A 22,254-nucleotide genomic window follows, 5' to 3' on the forward strand; every position below is an offset into this window, starting at 1 on the left:
TGGTACTGTTGTAACCATGGAAGTTAATAGCAATGTAGAGTTTGAAAGGCAAACCTAACATATTCGTTATGAGACATCTTTAATTTGATGTGCTCTAAGTCAAAAATAACATTACACAAATTTAAAGTCAAAAGGAAAGTTTCATTATTCTGATCGTACAAATAATGAAACATTTATTTTGACATCTACATCTCTTAAAGAACTACTGTTTGGCTTATATATATATATACACATCAAATTAAAGGGCCATAAAACCCAAAATCTTTCTTTATATGATTCAGATAGGGAATACAATTTTAAACAAATTTCCAATTTACTTCTATTATCTAATTTGCTTCATTCTTTTGGTATACTTTGTTGAAGAAATATCAATGCACTACTGGGCGTTAGCTGCATGCATTGGGTGAACCAATAATGGACCATATTACAAGTGGAGCGCTAATTTATCACGTGCCCGCGAACGGGACCATTCGCCCATTTACGAGTGTGCGATTAATAACCAGCTATTACAAGTGTCTGGTTATTGCTACAGGGAGCTTGCGGTAGCAATTATGCTTAAAAAATGAATCAGATGTCAGACCTCTGGTTAATTTTTTAAAAGTGCCCCAATTAGTCCCAAATTAAAGTACAGTTTAGTTTTTTATTAAAAAAATAATTATCATTTTCTTTAATAAAATAAAACTACCCTAGGCAGTTTTTGGGGGCTAAAGTTGGCGGCTGTGGGGTGTTGTTTATATTTGCTGCCATCACTGCGCTACTTACGCCCTTCGCTACACTAGGTTCTCTGCCTTGTCTCACGGCATGAGAACGAGGCTCCCATTGGAGCCTATGGAAGCGCAAGCGCAAAGCTTCCATGCATTTCGGCGGACTTCAAATACCAGCACACAATTGCGTGCGCTGGTATTACGAGTGGAGCGCAAATATTGCACTTGTGTTAGCGCAATTTTGCACTCCACTCATAATCTAGCCCAATATGAGGCATATTTGTGCAGCCACCACTCAACAGCTCCTGAGTCTACCTAGATATCCTTTTCAACAAAGGATACAAAGTGAAAGTTGATTAAAATCACATGCTCTTTCTAAATCATGAAAGAAAAAAGCTTGGGTGTAATTTCCCTTTAAAGATGTTTAGGAGCCCTTTGTAATTTGCCCAAGTGTAAGTGCTTATTGCCTTGGTGTAGTAACAATCTCTGTTAACACAGCCATTTTTATATTTCTGAAGCAAATTTTGTATTTAGAAATAATTTGTAAGGAAGGATTCTGATAATTACAAGGTCTTACAATTATACACAAAATGTATTTTATATAAGAACCAATTAAAGGGACATTGATCTTGAAGCATATATCACTATTAAAGGGATAGTCTAGTTAACATTAAACTCTCATGATTCAGATAGAGCAGCAATTTTAAGTAACTTTCTAATTTACTCCCATTATCAATTTGTTTTTGTTTTCTTGGTATCTTTATTTGAAAAAGCAGAAATGTAAGCATAGGAGCCGGCCCATTTTTGGTTCAGCACCTGGGTAGCACTTTCTGATTGGTGTCTAAATGTAGCCACCAATCAACAAGCTCTACCCAGGTGCGGAATAAAAAATGGGCCGGCTTCCAAGCTTACAATAAAATAAAGATACCAAGAGAAGGAAGAAACATTGATAATATGAGTAAATTAAGTAAATTAGAAAGTTGCTTAAAATTGCTTCTCTATCTGAACCATGAAAATTTAATTTTGACTAAACTATTCCTTTAAGCTCCACATTGCAATTTTTTTTAAAAAACACATAACTGTCAGTTTCTTGGCACAATTTAGAAGGTTTTGCTCATAAATAGTAGTTCAGGGATACACCTATTAAAAAGCCTGGTGAAATCAATGTTTCTGAGCACATTTTATAGCAAAGTAGTGAAATTGTATAATGAATATATTTTGTAATGTTTTATTTTTGTTATAGGGAGATTTAATACTGAGTTTAATGTCCCTTTAAATTATATGTTGCCTTTCCGCTCACATATGTGTTCTCCACTGACAGGGACCTCCCGGAAAAGACGGAATCCCAGGACATCCTGGACAGAGAGGCGAAGTGGTAAGTGGTTAAAAAACAGTGACCTTGAATCTCATAATACAACTATATATTGATTTACCTAGAAATAAAATAAGTGTTACAAATATTATTTCATCTTTAAGTTCAAGTGAATGTTTACACATTGTAATGTACCTTTTCTGCAGGGATTCCAAGGGAAAGTGGGAACAACTGGACCTCCTGGTGTTGTTGGGTCTCAGGTAAGTAAACTGGGTATAATAATACTCAACAGCATTAAACACTGCAGCATGTTCATATTAGTGTATAGATGATCATAGTCATTATACAGAACATTGTCAGTGAATAGATACTCTGTATCATAATACAGTACAACATACTCATTGTCAGTGAATACATACTCTGTATTCTTAAAAAGTACAACATACTCATTGTTAGTGATTAGATACTCTGTATTATTATACAGTACATCATACATATTGTATGTCAATAGATACTATATATCATTATACAGTACTACATACTCATTGTCAATGAATAGATACTCCGTATCATTATACAGTACTATACTCATTGTTAGTGAATAGATACTCTGTATTATTGTACAGTACTACATACTCGTAAGTAAATAGATACTCTGTATCATTATACAGTACTACATACTCATTGTAAATAAATAGATACTCTGTATCATTATACAGTACTACATACTCATTGTCAGTGAATAGATACTCTGTATCATTATACAGTACTACATACTCATGGTCGGTGAACAGATACTCAGTATCATTATACAGTGCTACATACTCATTGTCAGTGAATAGATACTCTGTATCATTATACAGTACAACATACTCATTGTCAGTGAACAGATACTCTCTATCATTATAAAGTACAACATACTCATTGTCAGTGAATAGATACTCTTTATCATTATACAGTACTACATACTCATTGTCAGTGAATAGATACTCTATATCATTATACAGTACTACATACTCATTGTCAGTGAATAGATACTCTGTATCATTATACAGTACTACATACTCATTGTCAGTGAATAGATACTCTGTATCATTATACAGTACTACATACTCATTGTTAGTGAATAGATACTCTGTATCATTATAAAGTACAACATACTCATTGTTAGTGAATATATACTCTGTATCATTATACAGTACAACATACTCATTGTCAGTAAATAGATACTCTGTATCATTATAAATTACAACATACTCATTGTTAGTGAATAGATACTCTGTATCATTATACAGTACTACATACTCATTGTTAGTGAATAGATACTCTGTATCATTATACAGTACTACATACTCATTGTTAGTGAATAGATGATCTGTACCATTATAAAGTACAACATACTTATTGTTAGTGAATAGATACTCTGTATCATTATAAAGTACAACATACTCATTGTTAGTGAATATATACTCTGTATCATTATAAAGCACAACATACTCATTGTTAGTGAATAGATACTCTTTATCATTATACAGTACAACATACTTATTGTTAGTGAATATATACTCTGTATCATTATAAAGTACAACATACTCATTGTTAGTGAATAGATACTCTGTACCATTATAAAGTACAACATACTCATTGTAAGTAAATAGATACTCTGTATCATTATAAAGTACAACTTACTCATTGTTAGTAAATAGATACTCTGTGTCATAATACAGTACAATATACTCATTGTTAGTGAATAGATACTCTGTATAATTATACAGTACAACATACTCATTGTTAGTGAATAGATACTCTGTATCATTATACAGGTCTACATACTCATTGTTAGTGAATAGATACTCTATCATTATACAGTACAACATACTCATTGTTAGTGAATAGATACTCTGTATCATTATAAAGTGCTAAATACTCATTGTTAGTGAATAGATACTCTGTATCATTATAATGTACAACATACTCATTGTTAGTAAATAGATACTCTGTATCATTATACAGTACTACATACTAATTGTTAGTGAATAGATACTCTGTATCATTAGAAAGTACAACATACTCATTGTTAGTAAATAGATACTCTGTACCATTATAAAGTACAACATACTCATTGTTAGTGAATAGATACTCTGTACCATTATAAAGTGCAGCATCTGAATTGTGCAGATACTTAACAACCTTTTATAGCACTTTATGCTTAGTGAACATCTGTATAGACACTCACATAATCCTGTATTGTATCCTCAGGGATCCCAAGGTGAGAATGGCCCCATGGGAGAGAGAGGACATCCAGGACCCCCAGGCCCTCCAGGAGAGCAGGGCTTGGCAGGCCCATCTGGGAAGGAAGGTAGCAAGGTATGTACGTGGGCCAGTCATATTTGTACTTTATACCTCCTTATTTATTTATGTTCTCTTTGCACTCAATCCTTTAACCTTTCCCATATTCATGCCCCCCCTTTTCTTCCCCTATCTTCTTCTTATTGCCCTCCCACCCTACTTGCCTCAAGAGCTTCACCTCTAATCTCACACTTAACTTTTCTGATTTATTTTATATAGGGAGATCCCGGTACTGTAGGTGTTCCTGGAAAAGATGGACCAGCTGGGCTTAGAGGTTTCCCTGGAGAGAGAGGACTGCCAGGTACCCCTGTGAGTATCTGAGTATTAATATAATCAATTTACTAACAGGACTGTCATAGAATCTCTATGGTCTATAGCATGGACTCCCATGGGCACTTATAGCTCATGGTCTCTTCAAATTGTGATTAATATAATCAATTTACTAACAGGACTGTCATAGAATATCTATGGTCTATAGCATGGACTCCCATGGACACTTATAGCTCATGGTCTCTTCAAATTGTGATAAATATAATCAATTTACTAACAGGACGGTCATAGAATCTCTATGGTCTATAGCATGGACTCCCATAGACACTTATAGCTCATGGTCTCTTCAAATTGTGACCAATATAATCAGGAATTCAGAGACCATTTATGGGCCCAATGTGACTTTAGTAGGTAAACTGCATTGTTCTGGTTAGTAATGGGTAGATCAGAACTTGACAAAGTTTGGGATCCAGTCAGACAAAGCTCCAACAATTTTACTTTTGACGCTTACAAAGTTTAGATCTCAAATTTTTATTGTTGACTTTGAGCTCCTAAATTTGAAATAAATGTGCCCATCAATATGTTACAGTTTAGTCAAGTCCACACTTTATTGAGATGTTTGCTGTAGGACACTCCAGACAGAGACTGGTTTCTCCAAGTAAGTTGTCCTATGCTCACTCCAATAAGTTCAGAGTTTGCCTGGGAACAAGTAGACATAACAGGCTACTCTTGGCCATATCCTAAACCAACAAGTAGTAGAAAAGTGTTTTAAAGGGACATGAAACCTAAAAAAAATTCTCTCATGAGTCAGATAGATAATACAATTTTAAAAATGCTTCCAATTTACTTCTATAATCAAATTTGTTCTCTTGTTATTCTTTGTTCAAGATATACCTAGATAGGTAGCACTGCATGACAAGAAGTAATGCTGCCATCTAGTGTTCTTGCTAATGTATAGCATTGCTGCAAAACCGCTGTCATAAAGTGCTGCAGACACGTGCACACTTCTGAGCATAATATCCTTCTTTTCAACAAAAGATAACAAGGAAACAAAGAGAATATGAGAATAGAAGTAAATTAGAAAGTTGTTTAAAATTCAATGTTCTATCTGAATCATAAAATAAAAATGTGGGGTTTTATGTCCCTTTAAGACAACAGGTTTAGTAGTAAGCACATAAGATGGTAGCACATTTGTTTACACTAGAAACTAAAAGGAAATGCTTTTCCTATCGGGTCCCAAGACGCACACATGTTTAAAGGGACACTAAACCCCAGATTTATCTTTCATGATTCAGGTAGAGAATACAATTTTAAACAACATTCCAATTTACTTCTATGATCTAATTTGCTTCATTATTTAGATATCCTTTGTTGAAGAAATATCAATGCACATGGGTGAGCCAATCACACAAAGCATCTATGTTCAGCCACCAATCAGCAGCTACTGAGCCTATCTAGATATGCTTTTCAGTAAAGGATATCAAGAGAATGAAGCAAATTAAATAATAGAAGTAAATTAGAAAGTTGTTTAATATTGCATAATCTTTCTAAATCATCAAAGAAAAAAAAATTGGGTTTCAGGTTCCTTTAAGGTCGATAAACTGATGCATTATGCCCTTAAGTACACAAGCACACTAGTCACATATGACAGTAGCAATTAAATTAAAGGGATGTGCGTTAGGACATTTTTATTACATTATTGCTTGCCTATACCTATAAGTTTAACCACTGCAAAGAGGTTAAGCATATAGATAAAATAAGCTCTTATAGTAGCATAGCACTGCCATTCCTGAGCTGAATACGGTCTGCAATTTGCATCTATGCACATATGCTGCTCTTGATTGGCTTAGCCACCATATTACGTTCTGGACCAGTAGTGCATTTTCAGGGGTTAAACATTGTAGAGGTATGTCTGTTTAAAGGAATATATCACTTTTTCTGCATTCTCTTGGTATCTTTATTTGAAAAAGCAAGAATGTAAGCATAGCAGCCAGCTCATTTTTGGTTCAGCACGTGGGTAGCACTTTCTAATTGGTGTCTAAATGTAGCCACCAATCAGCAAGTGCTACCCAGGTGATGAACCAAAAATGGGCCGACTTCTAAGCTTCCATTTAAATAAAGATAAAAAGATAATTAAAAAAAAAATGATAATAGGAGTACATTAGAAATTTGCTTAAAATTGCATGTTCTATCTGAGTCATGAAAGTTTAATTTTGACTAGACTGTCCCTTTAACTGTGCTTGCTGACTAACGGGTTCTTCAGGCTCTAGAATTGCTAAAATTCTAATCTCTACCCTGCAATGCGGATAGAATCCTACACAATTATCATACAAGTTCTTTTATCTGGATGCTGGGAAACAAATTAGGTTCTTGCATATAAAATCAATGTAATCATGTCCTACATACTTGTAGGAAGTTTAAGGTTTGTTAGCAAATATAGACCCAAGGGAAGCAGATTGTCTTTTCTGTTCCTCAGCAGGTAGATGTGTTTAAATAAGGACACAAGCAGTTATCTTGCAAGCGGAGCAGGTCTTACCAAAAGCTTTGTCCTCCTCATGCACGCTTACTGAAAGGGACACTCAAGTCAAAATTAACCTTTCATGATTCAGATAGAGCACATCATTTTAAATAACTTTCCCATTTACTTCCATTAACAAAATGTGCACAGTCTTTTTATATTTACACATTTTGAGTCACCAGCTCATACTGAGCATGTGCAAGTATTCACAGAACATACGTATATGCATTTCGTGATTGGCTGATTGCTGTCACATGATACAGGGGGAGTGGAAATAGACATAACTTTGAAATTTGTAAAATCTACTACTCATTTTAAGTTTTATTGCATTGTCTTTTTATCATGCATTTGTTAAGTGTGAAACCTTGATGGTTTGTAAAACCATCAAGCATATCCACTCTATCTCTAGAAACCTCCACACATTTTACTTGTCATATGCCCAAGTAATACTTAGTAATTTATGATTTTAAATAATTTGCAATATTATCGTTTCAGGTTTAAATAACTATTTACATATTATTTTTTCTCTTTAGGGTGGTCCAGGTCTGAAAGGTAATGAAGGTCCAGCAGGTCCTGCTGGCCCCGCGGTAAGTTAATAAACAATTTTATTCTTCACAACATACAAACAACAAATTAATTAACACTTAGGATGCTCACATTACTATTCTAAGATTAACATAATAATTTAAGTGGCAGGAAAATGGCAGATGAGGTATAACAAATATTTCTAATCAGCTTATAATGGCTGTTCTAAAGTAAGTGCCACATTTGGCATAAGTTGCATAAGTTATGATAATGTAGAGAGAGAGTATGGCAGTGTTGTCCAAGTTTTTGGTGTATTAGGTCAACTTCTTTGGCCTTCCATGCTAAAAAGCAGGATTAACTCAAACTCAATCTTTTAATTATAGAGTACCTCCACTATCTGTAAAAACAGCACACAATCAAGCATCCATATGCTAATGCAGCACTGCAAAAGTCTTCCCCTACAACTTGTCCAACTTTCAGCTACAAAAATATCACATAGATCGTCAATTAGAAACCCATTGGAAGCTGTATTCTGTAATCCCATTTACAGTATATAAGAAGGTCATCCCCCAACATTTCCTGGAGATAATCGGGATGGGGTAACTGATAGCTTAATCTGCGGGCAGAGTGGGGATAGAGTTTGGTGGCTGGCAGGCAGTGTTGGTCATAGTGGGGTTGAGATTGGGTAGATCAACGGTGAGTACTTTGCTATCCATTGCAACCCAAGACTTTAAAAACCAGTTAGGGACAACAGGCAGAGAGCGCCCCAAAACATGAGAGTTTCACTAATTGTGAGAAGGATTTGAGCTCTGTTACTTATCATGAACAGAAAGTGAATAACTGAGAGTTAATCATAGCTCTGCTTCCTGGTAGGGATCTCCTGGAGAGAGGGGTGGACCTGGACAAGGTGGTCCTATTGGGCCACCGGGAAGACCTGGCCCTCAAGGACCATCAGGTGCTTCTGGCGAGAAGGGAGTACCAGTAAGTATATATTGGCATCAGTAAAACTCAATATTGTGCCATGATTTGATTCATCCATTTCCCCCCAAATTCCAAATCTATCTATCTATCTTTTATCTATTTATCTATCTATCTATCTATCTATCATCTATCTATCTGTCTACCTATCTACCTATTATCTATATATACTATCTGTCTATCTATCTATCTATTTATCTATCATTTATCTATCATCTATATATTTACTGTATCTATCTATCTATCTATCTATCTATCTATCATCTATCTATCTATCTATCTATTTATCTATCTATCTATCTATCTATCTATCTATCTATCTATCTATCTATCTATCTATCTACTGTATCTATCTATCTATCTATCTATCTATCTATCATCTATCTATAGTTTTATTTTAACCTACCTTCTGTTTGTCTGTATTTAGCATATATTCTGGGTTAAATCTAGTTTGTTCTTTCATTGTCCTTTCTGTTCTATCGTGTTTTTTGTAGGGAGAGAAGGGTCCCATTGGTCCTGCAGGTAGAGATGGAGTGCAGGGTCCAGTAGGGTTACCGGGACCTGCAGGGCCCCCTGGTATAGCTGGTGAAGATGGTGACAAGGTGAGCACTGTGGTATTATATGTTACATGTGTTATATGTGTATCGTCTGTGCTTATATCTTTTACCTTTTCATAATCTTAAAGGGACACTAAACACATTTCATGCACCTCCCTCTAATTAAGGGTGCTGCCAATTTAGAACTTAAAGGGACACTAAACCCAATTTTTTTCTTTCATGATTCAGATAGAGCAGCAATTTTAAGCAACTTTCTAATTTACTCCTATTATCTATTTTTCTTTGTTCTCTTGTAATCTTTATTTAAAAAGCAAGAATATAAAGCTTAGGCGCCGGCCCATTTTTGGTTCAGAATCTGGGTTACATTTGCTTATTGGTTTGCTAAATGTAGCCACCAATCAGCAAGCGCTATCCAGGGTTCTGAACCTAAAATGGTCCAGCTCCTAAGCTTTACATTCCTGCTTTTTATATTAAGATAGCAAGAGAACAAAGAAAAAACGATAATAGGAGTAAATTAGAAAAATGCTTAAAATTGCTGCTCTATCTGAATCATTAAAGACAAAACTTGGGTTTACTATCCCTTTAAACTGCAGGTATTTGAAGAAAAGTTTTTGCACAGGTGCAAATGCATCAGCACTGGAATGTAGTGAAACCTAGATTTCAACATGGCAGCTCCCATGACTAGAGAGGGATTGGGAATAACCACAATACTAGGCTTTTAGTGGTTAATACCTCTCTGAATGTGTTCTTTGTGCGTTCTTTATATGTCCATAACTTTTAATGTGAGCTGATTTGGCTGTGATTGTGCCTTTAATATATTTTTGTAATATTAAAAAGACATAAAGCGCCTCTTGTATTTGTGTAAAAATTGTGCAATGTCCCAGGCTTCCTTGAGAGGCCAAACAGGTAAATTGGTAACCTAGGTCTTCAAAATGCTGCAAATTGCCTAAACCATATATCCTTTGTTGAAGGAGTAGCAAATGCACTACTGGGAGCTAGCTGAACACATGGGGTATGCCAATGACAAGAGGCATATTTGTGCAGCCATTAATCATCAGCAATCTGTTTGTGCACTGCTGCTCCTGAGCCTACCTAAGTATGCTTTTCAACAAAGGATACAAAGAAGACAAAGCAAATTAGGCACGTTCTATCTGAATATTTAAATAATTGGGGGTTATGTCCCTATAATTTGCTGCACTTGCAAGTTATATAATTTGTTTTTTTGACCTTTCTAGGTAGCGTGGGGCCAGTATCATTTTACACAAAGGCAAGAAGTACTTATTGTCATTTTAAGCCTGAGCTCTGTATTATGTGTTTATATCTGCGTCACCATTTTGTAACATTAAAGGGACACTCAAGTCAAAATTAAACTTTCATGATTCAGATAGAGCAGCAATATTAAACAACTTTCCAATTTACTTCCATTAACAAAATGTGCACAGTCTTTTTATATTTACACTTTTTGAGTCACCAGCTCCTACTGAGCATGTGCAAGAACTCACAGACTATACTTATATGCATTTGTGATTGGCTGATGGCTGTCACATGATACAGGGGGAGTGGAAATAGACAGGACTGAAATTTATCAGAAAAATAATCTACTACTCATGTGAAGTTCAGACTAAGTGCAATTGCAGTGTCTTTTTATCATGTATTTGTTCATTGTGCAAAGGTACTGTATTTACTGGTTACCATTATTGTAACATTCAAGTGACAGTAAATTTAAAATTAAACTTTAATTTTAATTATCAAATTTGCTTTGTTCTCTTGGTATCCTTTGCCGAAGAGTAAACATAGGTAGACTGGTAGGAGCTTAGGAGCATGCACATTTCTTTAGCAGTCTATGACATCAGTGTGTGTAACTATAAATAACTGCTAAAAACAAGGTTGCAAACACTGCGGCCAGGTGGCTAAAGACACGTGCACGCTCCTCAGCTCACCTAGGATTACGCTTTAAAAAAGGACACCAAGACAACTAAACAAAACTGATAAAAGAATTATATTGTTCTTTAAAATATCATGCTCTATTCCATCCATTTAATTTGAATTTTTACTTTACTGTCCCTTTAAATGTGAGCTGTGTGTTACACGTATGTTGTCATTTTTGTGAGCAATAATGTGAGTTGTGTCAGGCAGATTACATCTCACCAGGCAATGGGATAGACTTAACAAAGGTATAGCGGACAGCATACGCTATTGGCCTTTCTCATTACACAAGCATCTAAAAGGTGGCGGAGAAGTTAAGGAGCAATGGTCTTATGACCGTTGCTTCTTAACATTCATTTCAGACGGACCAGAAAAAACAATGGGGCTTCGAACCCTCATCTGCTGCTTAATAAAAGGACCCCAAAGAGTGTGTTATTTTTTATTGTGTCACATTTCTCTTTGCAGCAACAAGTTTGATGTATGACCATGTTTCCCGTTACAGCTGAAGGATATTTATTAATATTTATTATTATTTGTGCTTTTACGTATTTCATTGTATATTGTTCTTTATTTTCAGGGTGAGGTTGGAGAACATGGACAGAAAGGGGGAAAGGGCAACAAAGGAGAACATGTGAGTAATTATATGGGACAGTGATACCATCACTCATGTATTTTGCAATATCCGTATCTATCATTTTGTCTTTCATTGTATCTCTTTGTTGTTCTCAAATAATCTGTCTATCTTGCTGTCTGTCTATTATCTACCTATGGCTCTTTAAATGGTTAACTGATCTTTTATTATTTGTTTCCGTAGGGTCCCCCAGGTCCACCTGGTCCTATTGGTCCTCTTGGACAACCCGGAACTGCTGTAAGTATTAATTCACCCAATTTGTATTCAACTATCAGAGCCCATGTGTATCTCCAAGACTAGACGTCTATTTATATCTCAGGAATTAGATATAAACTAGTATTTCCACCATCATGTCCGCCGCACATTGATAAAAGCTGTCGGCATTTATCATTAGACAAGTAGTTCTTGTCAACTGCTTGTGCAATGCCGCTCCCTGCAGATATGCGGCCGCTAGCACGGGGTGTCAATCATAGTCAATCATAGTCAATGTATAGGATCGGGCGGATTGAAGACCGCAGCCTCAGAGGCAGCGGACAAGTTATAGAACAGAGGTCTTTAGACCGCTGCTTCATAACTACTGTTTCCGGTGAGCCTGAAGGCTCGTGCGGAAACAGGGGCATCGAGCATGATAATTCGGCCCCTACGTGTATCTCCAACTCTAGGGGGCCGATTTATAAAAGTGTGAGTGGACATGATACGATGTAGCGTATCATGTCCACCGCTAGCAAGGGGTGTCCTATCAGCCTGATCGTATAGGATCGGATGGATTGATGTCCGCAGCCTCAGAGCAGGTGGGCATGTTATGGAGCAGTGGTCTTTAGAAAGCTATCGCGGAAACAGGGGCATCAAGCTTCATTTGGAGCAATGTAATTCGGCCCCTAGATGTTAACTTATAGCTCATGCATTATATATAATTGCAAACTAGTATCTAAACCATCAGAGCCACAGTTTCTATCCAACACTAGATGTCCATTATATCTCAGGCATTAGATATAAACTTGTATTTCCACCATCAGAGCACACGTTTATCTCCAACTCTCGACATCCATTTATATCTGAGACACTAGATACAAACTATTTGTACACAACCAAAGTACAGTGGCACCACAGAAGCTAACTTTCCTATAATTCCAATAGTTTAGAGACTATTTATTTACAGTCTCAGTATATATACAAGAGAGGAAAGTGTAGCTGTGCAGTGTTCAAACTAAACATGACATACTGATGAGGGAAAGACCCTCTGGAAAAGACTGCACTTATAGCACTCTCAGCCTGGACTCTTGTGGAGAGATAATAAGGACAAAAAAATAAAATATAACTTTTATATAAAACTAAAATTAGGGACCCAGTGTGAAAACACATTAAAAACAACTATAGATCTGATGACATAATTCCTGTAATAGAAATAATATTGCCTTTGAGATATATTGTATTGTAGATATTGTAGAGTTGTGCGGTTACTATATATATATAAGGCCACCAACTTCTAAAGTTCAATAGGATGAATACCAAATTCAGCAATAGATTAAATAGTGAGTTGGAACAATGGTATCTAATATCACTAGCACTTTTATTAGTAATCAGGGGATGGAGATATGAACAGCTATTAATATTTTCCCATGTAGTATGTTGTGCTTAGACACATGATTGGTATATTCTGGTAACAGAAGTGTAGCCACACTTATATAAATAAAGGCAATGTTATCAAGAATACAGTCTGTATACTCAGTTATTACAATATTGGAACATTTGATTATGTTTTATCTGCCAAATGGCAAGAATTTCCATTGGCTCTGTAGCTGATTAATTTGCACCCCTTGTTTGTGGCATGTGATCCCTTTGCTACAAGAAAACGCCACCCTTGTAAGTGTATTGGGTTATATAAACTAAATACAAACTAATACCTCTACCATCAGAGCCCACATGCATCACTAGATGTCTACTTAATTTAATATCTAAATCATGAGACACCTATATGATTACCCCTAATTATATTTAGACCATCATATACCTATTTATATCTTTAACATACAATGCCTATTTATATCTTAACCATTAAATACTCACTTGTAGCTTCCACATGAGATGTCCATTTATACCTCAACTGTCAGATACCTTAACATCAGATGCTCCTTTATATCTCAACTATTAGATGCCCATTTGTATCTTCAACATCAGACGCCCATTTGTATTTTAATCAGTATCTCCAACATAAGATGCCCATTTATATACCCATTTGTATCTTCAACTTCAGATGCCCATTTATATTTTAATCAGTATCCCCAAAATAAGATGCTCATTTATCTCAACTCATCTTATCCAACAGATACACCGTTTTAACAATTATTCACCAACTTGAAACATGCATATCCACCATCTAAAACTTATTGTAATATTGTGTGTATTTTAATCATCAGATGCCTGTTTATATTTCTACCATTACTCAACCACAAAACTATCAACAACACTTTTGTTGTATACAATCTATTAGACGTGTGACTAAGCTATGGACCCTTAATACAACTTTGATATAATCTTACAGAGCACTGCAAGTCCCAAATGGATAGCGCAGCTGAGCCAATCAGCAGCCCTAGATTCATATCTCAGTGGTGCAAGTAGCGCTACTTATTGGATAAGTGCGTTTTCTGCTCTGGACCTGCAGTGCTCTCCGGATCTCGAGGGGTATTTCTATTGTGTGTTTAAAACCCCTTTGCATGGGTTAAACCCACAATAGTATAGGGCCAAAAGTCTTAAAATTGCATGATCTAATGGATTAGACTATGTAATTTGTTTGACTTTTATGAACTTTTAACCATCATAACTTTAAACAACTACATAAATATGTAATTCTGGACTAAAAGTTTTTTTTCTCTCTTCCCTATAGGGTGCTGACGGAGAGCCTGGCCCTCGGGGGCAACAAGGTATATTTGGAGCAAAAGGAGATGAAGGTACTCGCGGATTCCCAGGAGCTCCTGGGCCCATTGGACTGCAGGCGAGTGAATGGATAATGATATCACAAATTTAAAGATATATATATATACACACAAATATTAAAGGGAAATTCTAAAGCAAAACTTACATTCTCTAATTTCTTAGAATGTATAATTTTTGCATTACTTACCCATACTTACCATGGGTTTCATCACAACCCATTAGAAAAACTTATAAAATAATTTATCTACAAAACCCCCCATAGACTTAAATGGTGTTTGATCCACCCCCATGTGTTTAAACCACCCTACCCACAAAGGGTAGCACCTCCCAAGCAGGACACGTCTGGTGAGCCAATCAAGAGTGGCCGTTGTATATAACCACCAATCACCAGCCATTTTCTACTTGAGAGCTGCTCTGCTTGCGGCCAAGCATGAATAACCCAGGGATCAATAATTCACAAACAAAATGCTCCAATACATTTGGAAATGTCATTTTCTTCCATTAAAATCTCCCTTTAAATTGTGTTACACATATGAACTATCTATGGGTGCATTTTTATTCTCCCCTAGACTTTATGCCTTACATACTTTTCTAAACTTGCTGTAATTTCATTATATACATATATAATAAATATATATTATATACATGTTATATATATATATATATATATATATATATATATATATATATTTATAATGTATAGTATATAAATATTTAAATATATATTTAATCTTGTAAGTAATTCTGAAATGGAAGAGGATCTTTGAGCATTTTTGTGTTTATGTGCATTAAAAGTAATGCTAAAATAAAACTTTAGCTCATTAGCTGTGGTGTAGATTCTATATATTGTTTTATTAAAGTGTATAGAATTTTTTGGAGATAATTGCTTCAATGCCAACTGCTGATATGTGTGTATTTATTAAGGTGATGTATATATTAACTATAACTGTATTCCCATATTTTAGGGATTACCGGGGCCATCTGGAGAAAAAGGAGAAACAGGAGACGTTGGGCCTTTGGTAAGTTATAACTAGTTTACGTTTATTGTTCAAATATTGTAAAAAGGTACTAAAAATTTAAATAAATACAAATTAAAAAATAATAAACTTATTTTAGAATTAAAGTTGATAGCACCAGTAACAAATAAATGACCACATGTTAAAGGGATTTTAAATAATGATGTCAATATAAAAATATGACTTTAATGTCCCTTTAAATTGCTTTTGAGCAAGTTTATGGAGATGCAGTTTGTAGACATTTAAAACTGACACACAGGTGACATCTAGTGGTAAGATTAGCAGACTGCAGGAAGTCTATAGTATGGTCAATTTTTAATATGGAGAAGTCTATGTTGTCTGTGTACTTTCAAGGACCTTTTAAATGATTGCTGCTTTTACTGACCACCCGCCTAAAATGTTAGCAAAAAATAAGCTAAAATTATTATTATTTTCAATGTTTATCACTCAAATTATCATTAAATACATTTATGATAAATGATGATAAATTATGCAATTAAAGGAACAGTAAAGTCATAATTAGACAATGATTTAGACAGAGCATACAATTTTAAACAACTTTCCAATATACTTCTATTATTTAATTTGCTTCCTTCTCTTGTTATCCTTTGCTGAATGGTTTATCTGAGTAAGCTCAGGAGCAGCAAAGAACCTAGGTTCTAGCTGTTGATTGGTGGCTGCATATTTATACCGATTGTCATTGGCTCACCCATGTGTTCAGTTAGCAACCAGTAGTGCATTGCTGCTCCTTCAACAAATTATACCAAGAGAATGAAGCAAATTTGATAACTGGAATTTTGTTTTTTAAATTGTATTTTCTACCTAAATCTTGAATGAAAAATTGTGGGTTTTATGTCCCTTTAATTTGTGGTTTGGATAGAAGAAAATGTTAACATATTAGAAAATATTACACCCGGCTACTTTATGAAGCCACCCGGCTCGCAAAATGTTCTGTGGAGAACACTGGTTGTATTCATAATGCAAATTATCATTTTGAAAGTAATACTAAATATTCTGCTTGCTCCATCAGTGCAGACAAATGTATGATACAAATAACAAATTGTTACTAATTGTTACCAGGTAGAATATGTCTGTATGTATCTATAAAAAACATTTCTTCCCCCCCCTTTAGGGACCTCCAGGACCCCCTGGACCTCGTGGCCCTGCTGGAGCTTCGGGTGCGGACGTAAGTGATTGAACCCTTATGTTACAATTTCCTAGGTGCACACTTCTAGTTTCAGTTCTAGAAATTCTAGTAGAAAGGTTCATGGGAACAAAGGCTCACAGGTTAGGAAATAAATTACCTGAACTCCAGTAATGATGAGGGACAACTTGGCTTTAGTAGCCATAACAGAATTATGGTACAGTGATTCCCAATGAGTGGGACATAGTCATACCTGGATACAAGTTATTTAAAAAGAACAGAGTAGTAAAGAAAGGTGGAGGAGTTGTTCTGTATGTGAAAAAAATATAAAGGTTACTGAAATTGTAGGAACTAATGATGATGTGGGAAGTATCTGGGTTACTGTAAAAACTGGGGATAAATATGTGTTTAGGACAGATGTTGTCTAAAGGCCTCCATTACAGGATGAAAGACTGGACAATCTGTTAATAGAAGAAATAACCAAATTGACCATGAAAAGTTATAGTAGTGGGGGACTTTAATTTGCCAGATATAGGGCTCCATTTATCAACTGGCAGCAGACAAGGTTCACTGTCAGAAACCTCATCCTTCAAGCCTCTCAGTAAATGAGCAGGATCCCCTGCCCGCACTTAACATTGCAATAGCCGCTGCCTATGCAATGCCGCCTCCTGCTTGAAGGTGGCCAATCGCGTGCTAGCAGGGGCTGTCAATCATGCTTATCAGATCTAATTGGGAAGAATAGGCATGCCTGTAAATTAAAAGAAAGAGGAAACTTATATGGTTTTCCTATGAAGTAAAGTAAAAAAAGATAGCTTATAATAAATACAAAAAAAAGACAGATGATGTAATGCAAACAGAGACTCTAACAAAAAATACTATGGGCTAGATTACAAAGGGAGAGCTAATTTAACATGCACCTGTAAAAGGGCAAATTTGCCTGTTTTACGGGCACACATTAAATAACCAGCAATTACAATTGGCTGGTTAATGCTGCCGATAGCTCGTGTTAGCAATTTGTGCTCCAAAAATTAACCAGAGGCCAGACCCCTGGTTAGCTTAAAAAAATGTGCCTCAATTGCCCGAAGCAGTTTTAGGGGGTTAAAGTGAGCAGACGTGGGGTGAAAAGTGCCTTTACATTGCGGTCTATGGGGACTGTGTTATTACTATAAATATATATGTATATGCACATATAAAGACATAAATATATAGGTATATATTCATATACATATATATTTAAACTTTCAAAAACTATAAAAAATACAAGTAAAATAGTCAGTGGGTCCTGATAATATTCATTCAAGGGCAAAGGAACATTGATCTATGCCAATTGCCTCATTAACTGTTTCATCAGTCACTATTGACAGGAGCTGTTGCAGATTATTGGAGAATAGCAAATGTAGTACCTCTGCATAAAAAGGGCAGTATGGAAGAATCTGGTAACTACAGGCCAGTTAGTTTAACTTCAGTAGTAAGGAAATTAATGGGAAGAAAGAATTATGACTTACATAAAGACAAACAATTTAGAGGTAATCTGATAGAAAATCGCAGGTATATTAAGGGGCTTAACAAAACTGAGGCTAAGTATTTTTCACATAAAGAGTAATTCCAGAAAAGGGATTATGAACTTAAGATGAAGGGTAGTTGGTTCAGGAGTAATTTACAGAAGAACTTCTTCACAGAAAGGGTGGTTATGTCACGGAATAAACTTCCGCTAGAGGGGGTAATGACAAACACTGTGGGGGACTACAAGAATCCCTGGGATAAGCATAAGGCTATAATATGAAATAAATAAGTTTATACTTTTAAGAAACTTTGGGCAGACTTGTTCTGTCAATGGTTTTTACCTGCTGTCAAAATATATGTTTCTATGTCTTTATAATAATATTCTTTTAGGCCCATTTTAATCTTCTAGATTTCTCTCTCTTCATCTGTAAAACCCCATATTTTACCTTTGCACCCTTAATCCTATACATCCATATATCACTCTGTGGAGAACCACTTTATCACAGACTTTAACCTTTTTGTATTGTATTTCACATAATCCCTTGCTATGATTTCAGCATTTGCCATCCTATATCTTTAGGCTAGGAACCTCTCTTCAATTAAACATAGTCTCATATATTTATCCTATCGGTGAACAGATATCTCCTTGTGCATTGACACAGTTAACACTCTAACCTATTTTCACTTCTCATTTCCTTCTTCTCTTAACAATTCATTTTGATCTTTGTAGGGGCCACAAGGAGGACCTGGTGGAATAGGAAACTTGGGACCTCCAGGAGAAAAGGTGAGTGATTGTATTATTAAGTGTAGGATAACTAATAATATATGAAGTCAAACTAAGAGATTGGATCGCATAGACAATAAACGGGGAATAAGTGTCCAACCCCATCAAATAACAAGGATAACATATCAGGTTTGATCACATATCCAATTAATAATCCATATACTAAATGTCAAGCCTTATGCATTAAAACTAACGTGTTGGTCAACAAAAGGCATCAAGGTATATTGATGTCCGCTTTTGGAGTTAAATACAACCAGCTAGCTACACAACCTGAACTTTATATAAATGCAACACAAATAAAAATACAATCCATTGATTGGATGATGAAGGGTGTCTATCACAAAGCTGACATTTTTAGACTAGACCAGTACAAACCCCTTCCAGGCAAGATCAGTTGATTGGAATGTGACAGTAAACAGACAGTGTCATAATTGGTTTTTTCTTATTTGGCGATTTCCCTCACAACTCTGCTCTTCAGTTGATAGATTCCATCCTGAGCTGAACAAGTTTTTTTATGTGGTTATGTTTAAAACAGGTTATGATGTCATCACATGTAGTTACAGCCCTTACATTGCTCTTTAAGCCTTAGCCAAAAAATAACCCTGTTTTGGCAAATACCTAATTAACCACAGTTCATCTTCATGATTCAGTGAATTTGCTTGATTACATCTCACCTCAGAGGCACTGTTAGAAGCTCAAAGTGAGACCTTGTTAAGTCTAAAATCATATCCGACGTTCACAAAGACTGACTACTCTCTCTTAAGCAGGCAAAGATTGTTGTGTATGCCAAAGTGTGTATAGATACTTTTGTGGTTGTGTATAAGTAAAGTTTCCACTGTGTGTATGTAAATTTGTGGGACTTTGTGGGTTAATAAAAACACATTTGTGAAGAGAGCATCACAGTCACAATTTTGCTACTGATCTTAAGCCCCAGATTTATTAGCAATGTTATATATATATATATATATATATATATATATATATATATATATATATATATATATATATATATATATATATATATATGTAAGTAAATTATTTGACTGCATTTTATACCCCAGTGACAACATTGTATGCATTATTTCTGTTTTTCAGGGTGAACCTGGTGAGACAGGAGTTCCCGGTATTCAGGGTGAACCTGGACCTAAGGTGAGAGAAACATACATACATGTTCTCAGCAGTTCTTCATGTGTATATTGGACTCCTCGATATAAGAAAAATTATAAAAGAAATAAGATCCTCCACCTTGATTAACAGATTATATTTTCTCCCAGGGGCCACGTGGGGACAGAGGTGAGAAGGGAGAGTCAGGACAGTCAGGAGATGCTGGACCCGCAGGTGGGAAAGGCCCAGTTGGTGATGATGGACCCAAAGGAAACCCAGTAAGTACAGAATTAGATTGCCAGCTCTATGGGGCATAGCATAGCATACCTGCTGAATGCTTTAATTTAAAATCTTGAACACTATATATATAAAACATTGTTACAAACATTGTTGAAAAAACTACTGCTGGTTACAAAAATAACACAATTAACTTACTACAGTAGAATAATGCTGGCTAATACAGTATAGATGTAAAACATATTTTCCAAAACTGTATCAATCATTCCAAGAGAAAATGATAAAAACAAATCAACGACTTTCTCAGAATTATTTGTTATTTTGTATTTACTCATTTAAATTATTTTCTCCCTGTGTCTTAGGGCCCCGTTGGATTCCCAGGAGACCCTGGCCCCCCAGGAGAGATGGGACCTAGAGTAAGTAACTGTGGGAGGAATATATGAATCTTACTGAAAATTCCAAAGGGACATTTAGTACAACAGTTCAGTGAAATCTTATATTTTAACAAGAACAAACAGTATGATGTGTTTGACATCTGGTTGAACTTCATTGTAGTAATACTGACAAAGACCAGCAACCCATTTAAAAAATAGTACAAACTCCTTGATTGATGGGTATATACTTACAGAGTTGACCATTTTAAAACTAAAGCAAAATGAATACAAGTTTAACAGCAGAGGCAGATTGATGTGGCGAGAATATAAAAGAGCAAATTCCCCTACAATGCTTAGAAAAATTAGTCACATAGCTCCACCCCTGAGGTGATAGTCTTGGTATTTCTTAAGGAATATGAATGGAAATATTGATATGCCCACAAGCTCCACCCCTGAGGTGATAGTCTTGGTATTTATTGAAGAATATCAATGGAAATATAGATATGCCCACAAGCTTAGACTGTATTCCAATTTCTAATACACTATTGAATGGATTTACATCTCAGGTGGACTCCCAATTACCAACCTGCAGGCATTCACCTGTTATAAATTCTCAAGTATAGATTCTGATTGGTTGTACAAGGTCACCTATTATATAGGACACAGAATACAAGGTGATGGAGAAAATGCCTCAAAATATTACCCCTGAACCTCCAGAGAAGTGATTCTTTGACACAAGTTTCCCTTAGGAATTTTTTTCTATGGGCTACTGAGAAATATTGCCCTAATGTGTATACATAAATATTTATGCCATAATATAAAAGGAGCAAAAAAAGATGTGATAGACTCTCTCTTTTTTCTGTGATTTCCTTTCAAATAATTATGTGTGTTTTTTTCTTTACCACACAGGGACAAGATGGCGCTAAGGGAGAGAGAGGAGAAGATGGAGAGCAAGGAGAGGCAGTAAGTTACCTCATTATCTTTGATGAATTGAGGTTTGTTTGAATGATGTACATATGAATTCATAATAATGTGTGTATCTACTATATCTGTGTGCACAATTATTAAAGGGATACTAAACACATTTTTTTTCTTTCATGATTCAGATAGAGCATGCAATTTTAAACAACTTTCTAATTTACTCCTTTTATCAAATTTTCTTTGTTCTCTTGGTATCTTTATTTTAAAAGCAAGAATGTAAGCTTAGGAGATGGCCCATTTTTGGTTCAGCACCTGGGTAGCGGTTGTAGCCACCAATTACCAAGTGCTACCCAGGGTGCTGAACCCAAAATGGGCCGGCTTCTTAGCTTAGATTACTCCTTTTTCAAATAAAGATTGCAAGATAATGAAGAAAATTTGATAATAGAAGTAAATTAGAAAGTTGCTTA

The 22,254-nt window shown here is 35.5% G+C and overlaps 1 protein-coding gene across 7 annotated transcripts in view; it reads left to right on the plus strand.

The window, feature by feature from the left end:
- Positions 1–22,254, plus strand: part of COL11A2 (collagen type XI alpha 2 chain) — a 156,800-nt gene that overhangs the window by 115,874 nt on the left and 18,672 nt on the right. For all 7 annotated transcript variants that reach the window (XM_053721915.1, XM_053721909.1, XM_053721910.1 and 4 more), the window contains 17 exons: positions 2,026–2,079; positions 2,223–2,276; positions 4,276–4,383; positions 4,585–4,674; positions 7,687–7,740; positions 8,552–8,659; positions 9,151–9,258; positions 11,717–11,770; positions 11,954–12,007; positions 14,655–14,762; positions 15,670–15,723; positions 16,853–16,906; positions 19,098–19,151; positions 20,247–20,300; positions 20,426–20,533; positions 20,855–20,908; positions 21,776–21,829. In XM_053721915.1, the coding sequence (XP_053577890.1) occupies positions 2,026–2,079; positions 2,223–2,276; positions 4,276–4,383; positions 4,585–4,674; positions 7,687–7,740; positions 8,552–8,659; positions 9,151–9,258; positions 11,717–11,770; positions 11,954–12,007; positions 14,655–14,762; positions 15,670–15,723; positions 16,853–16,906; positions 19,098–19,151; positions 20,247–20,300; positions 20,426–20,533; positions 20,855–20,908; positions 21,776–21,829 (1,224 nt within the window). The remainder of the gene's footprint in view (positions 1–2,025; positions 2,080–2,222; positions 2,277–4,275; positions 4,384–4,584; positions 4,675–7,686; positions 7,741–8,551; positions 8,660–9,150; positions 9,259–11,716; positions 11,771–11,953; positions 12,008–14,654; positions 14,763–15,669; positions 15,724–16,852; positions 16,907–19,097; positions 19,152–20,246; positions 20,301–20,425; positions 20,534–20,854; positions 20,909–21,775; positions 21,830–22,254) is intronic.

This window comes from Bombina bombina, chromosome 7 (genome assembly GCF_027579735.1).
Source record: "Bombina bombina isolate aBomBom1 chromosome 7, aBomBom1.pri, whole genome shotgun sequence".
NCBI classification, from domain to species: domain Eukaryota; kingdom Metazoa; phylum Chordata; class Amphibia; order Anura; family Bombinatoridae; genus Bombina; species Bombina bombina.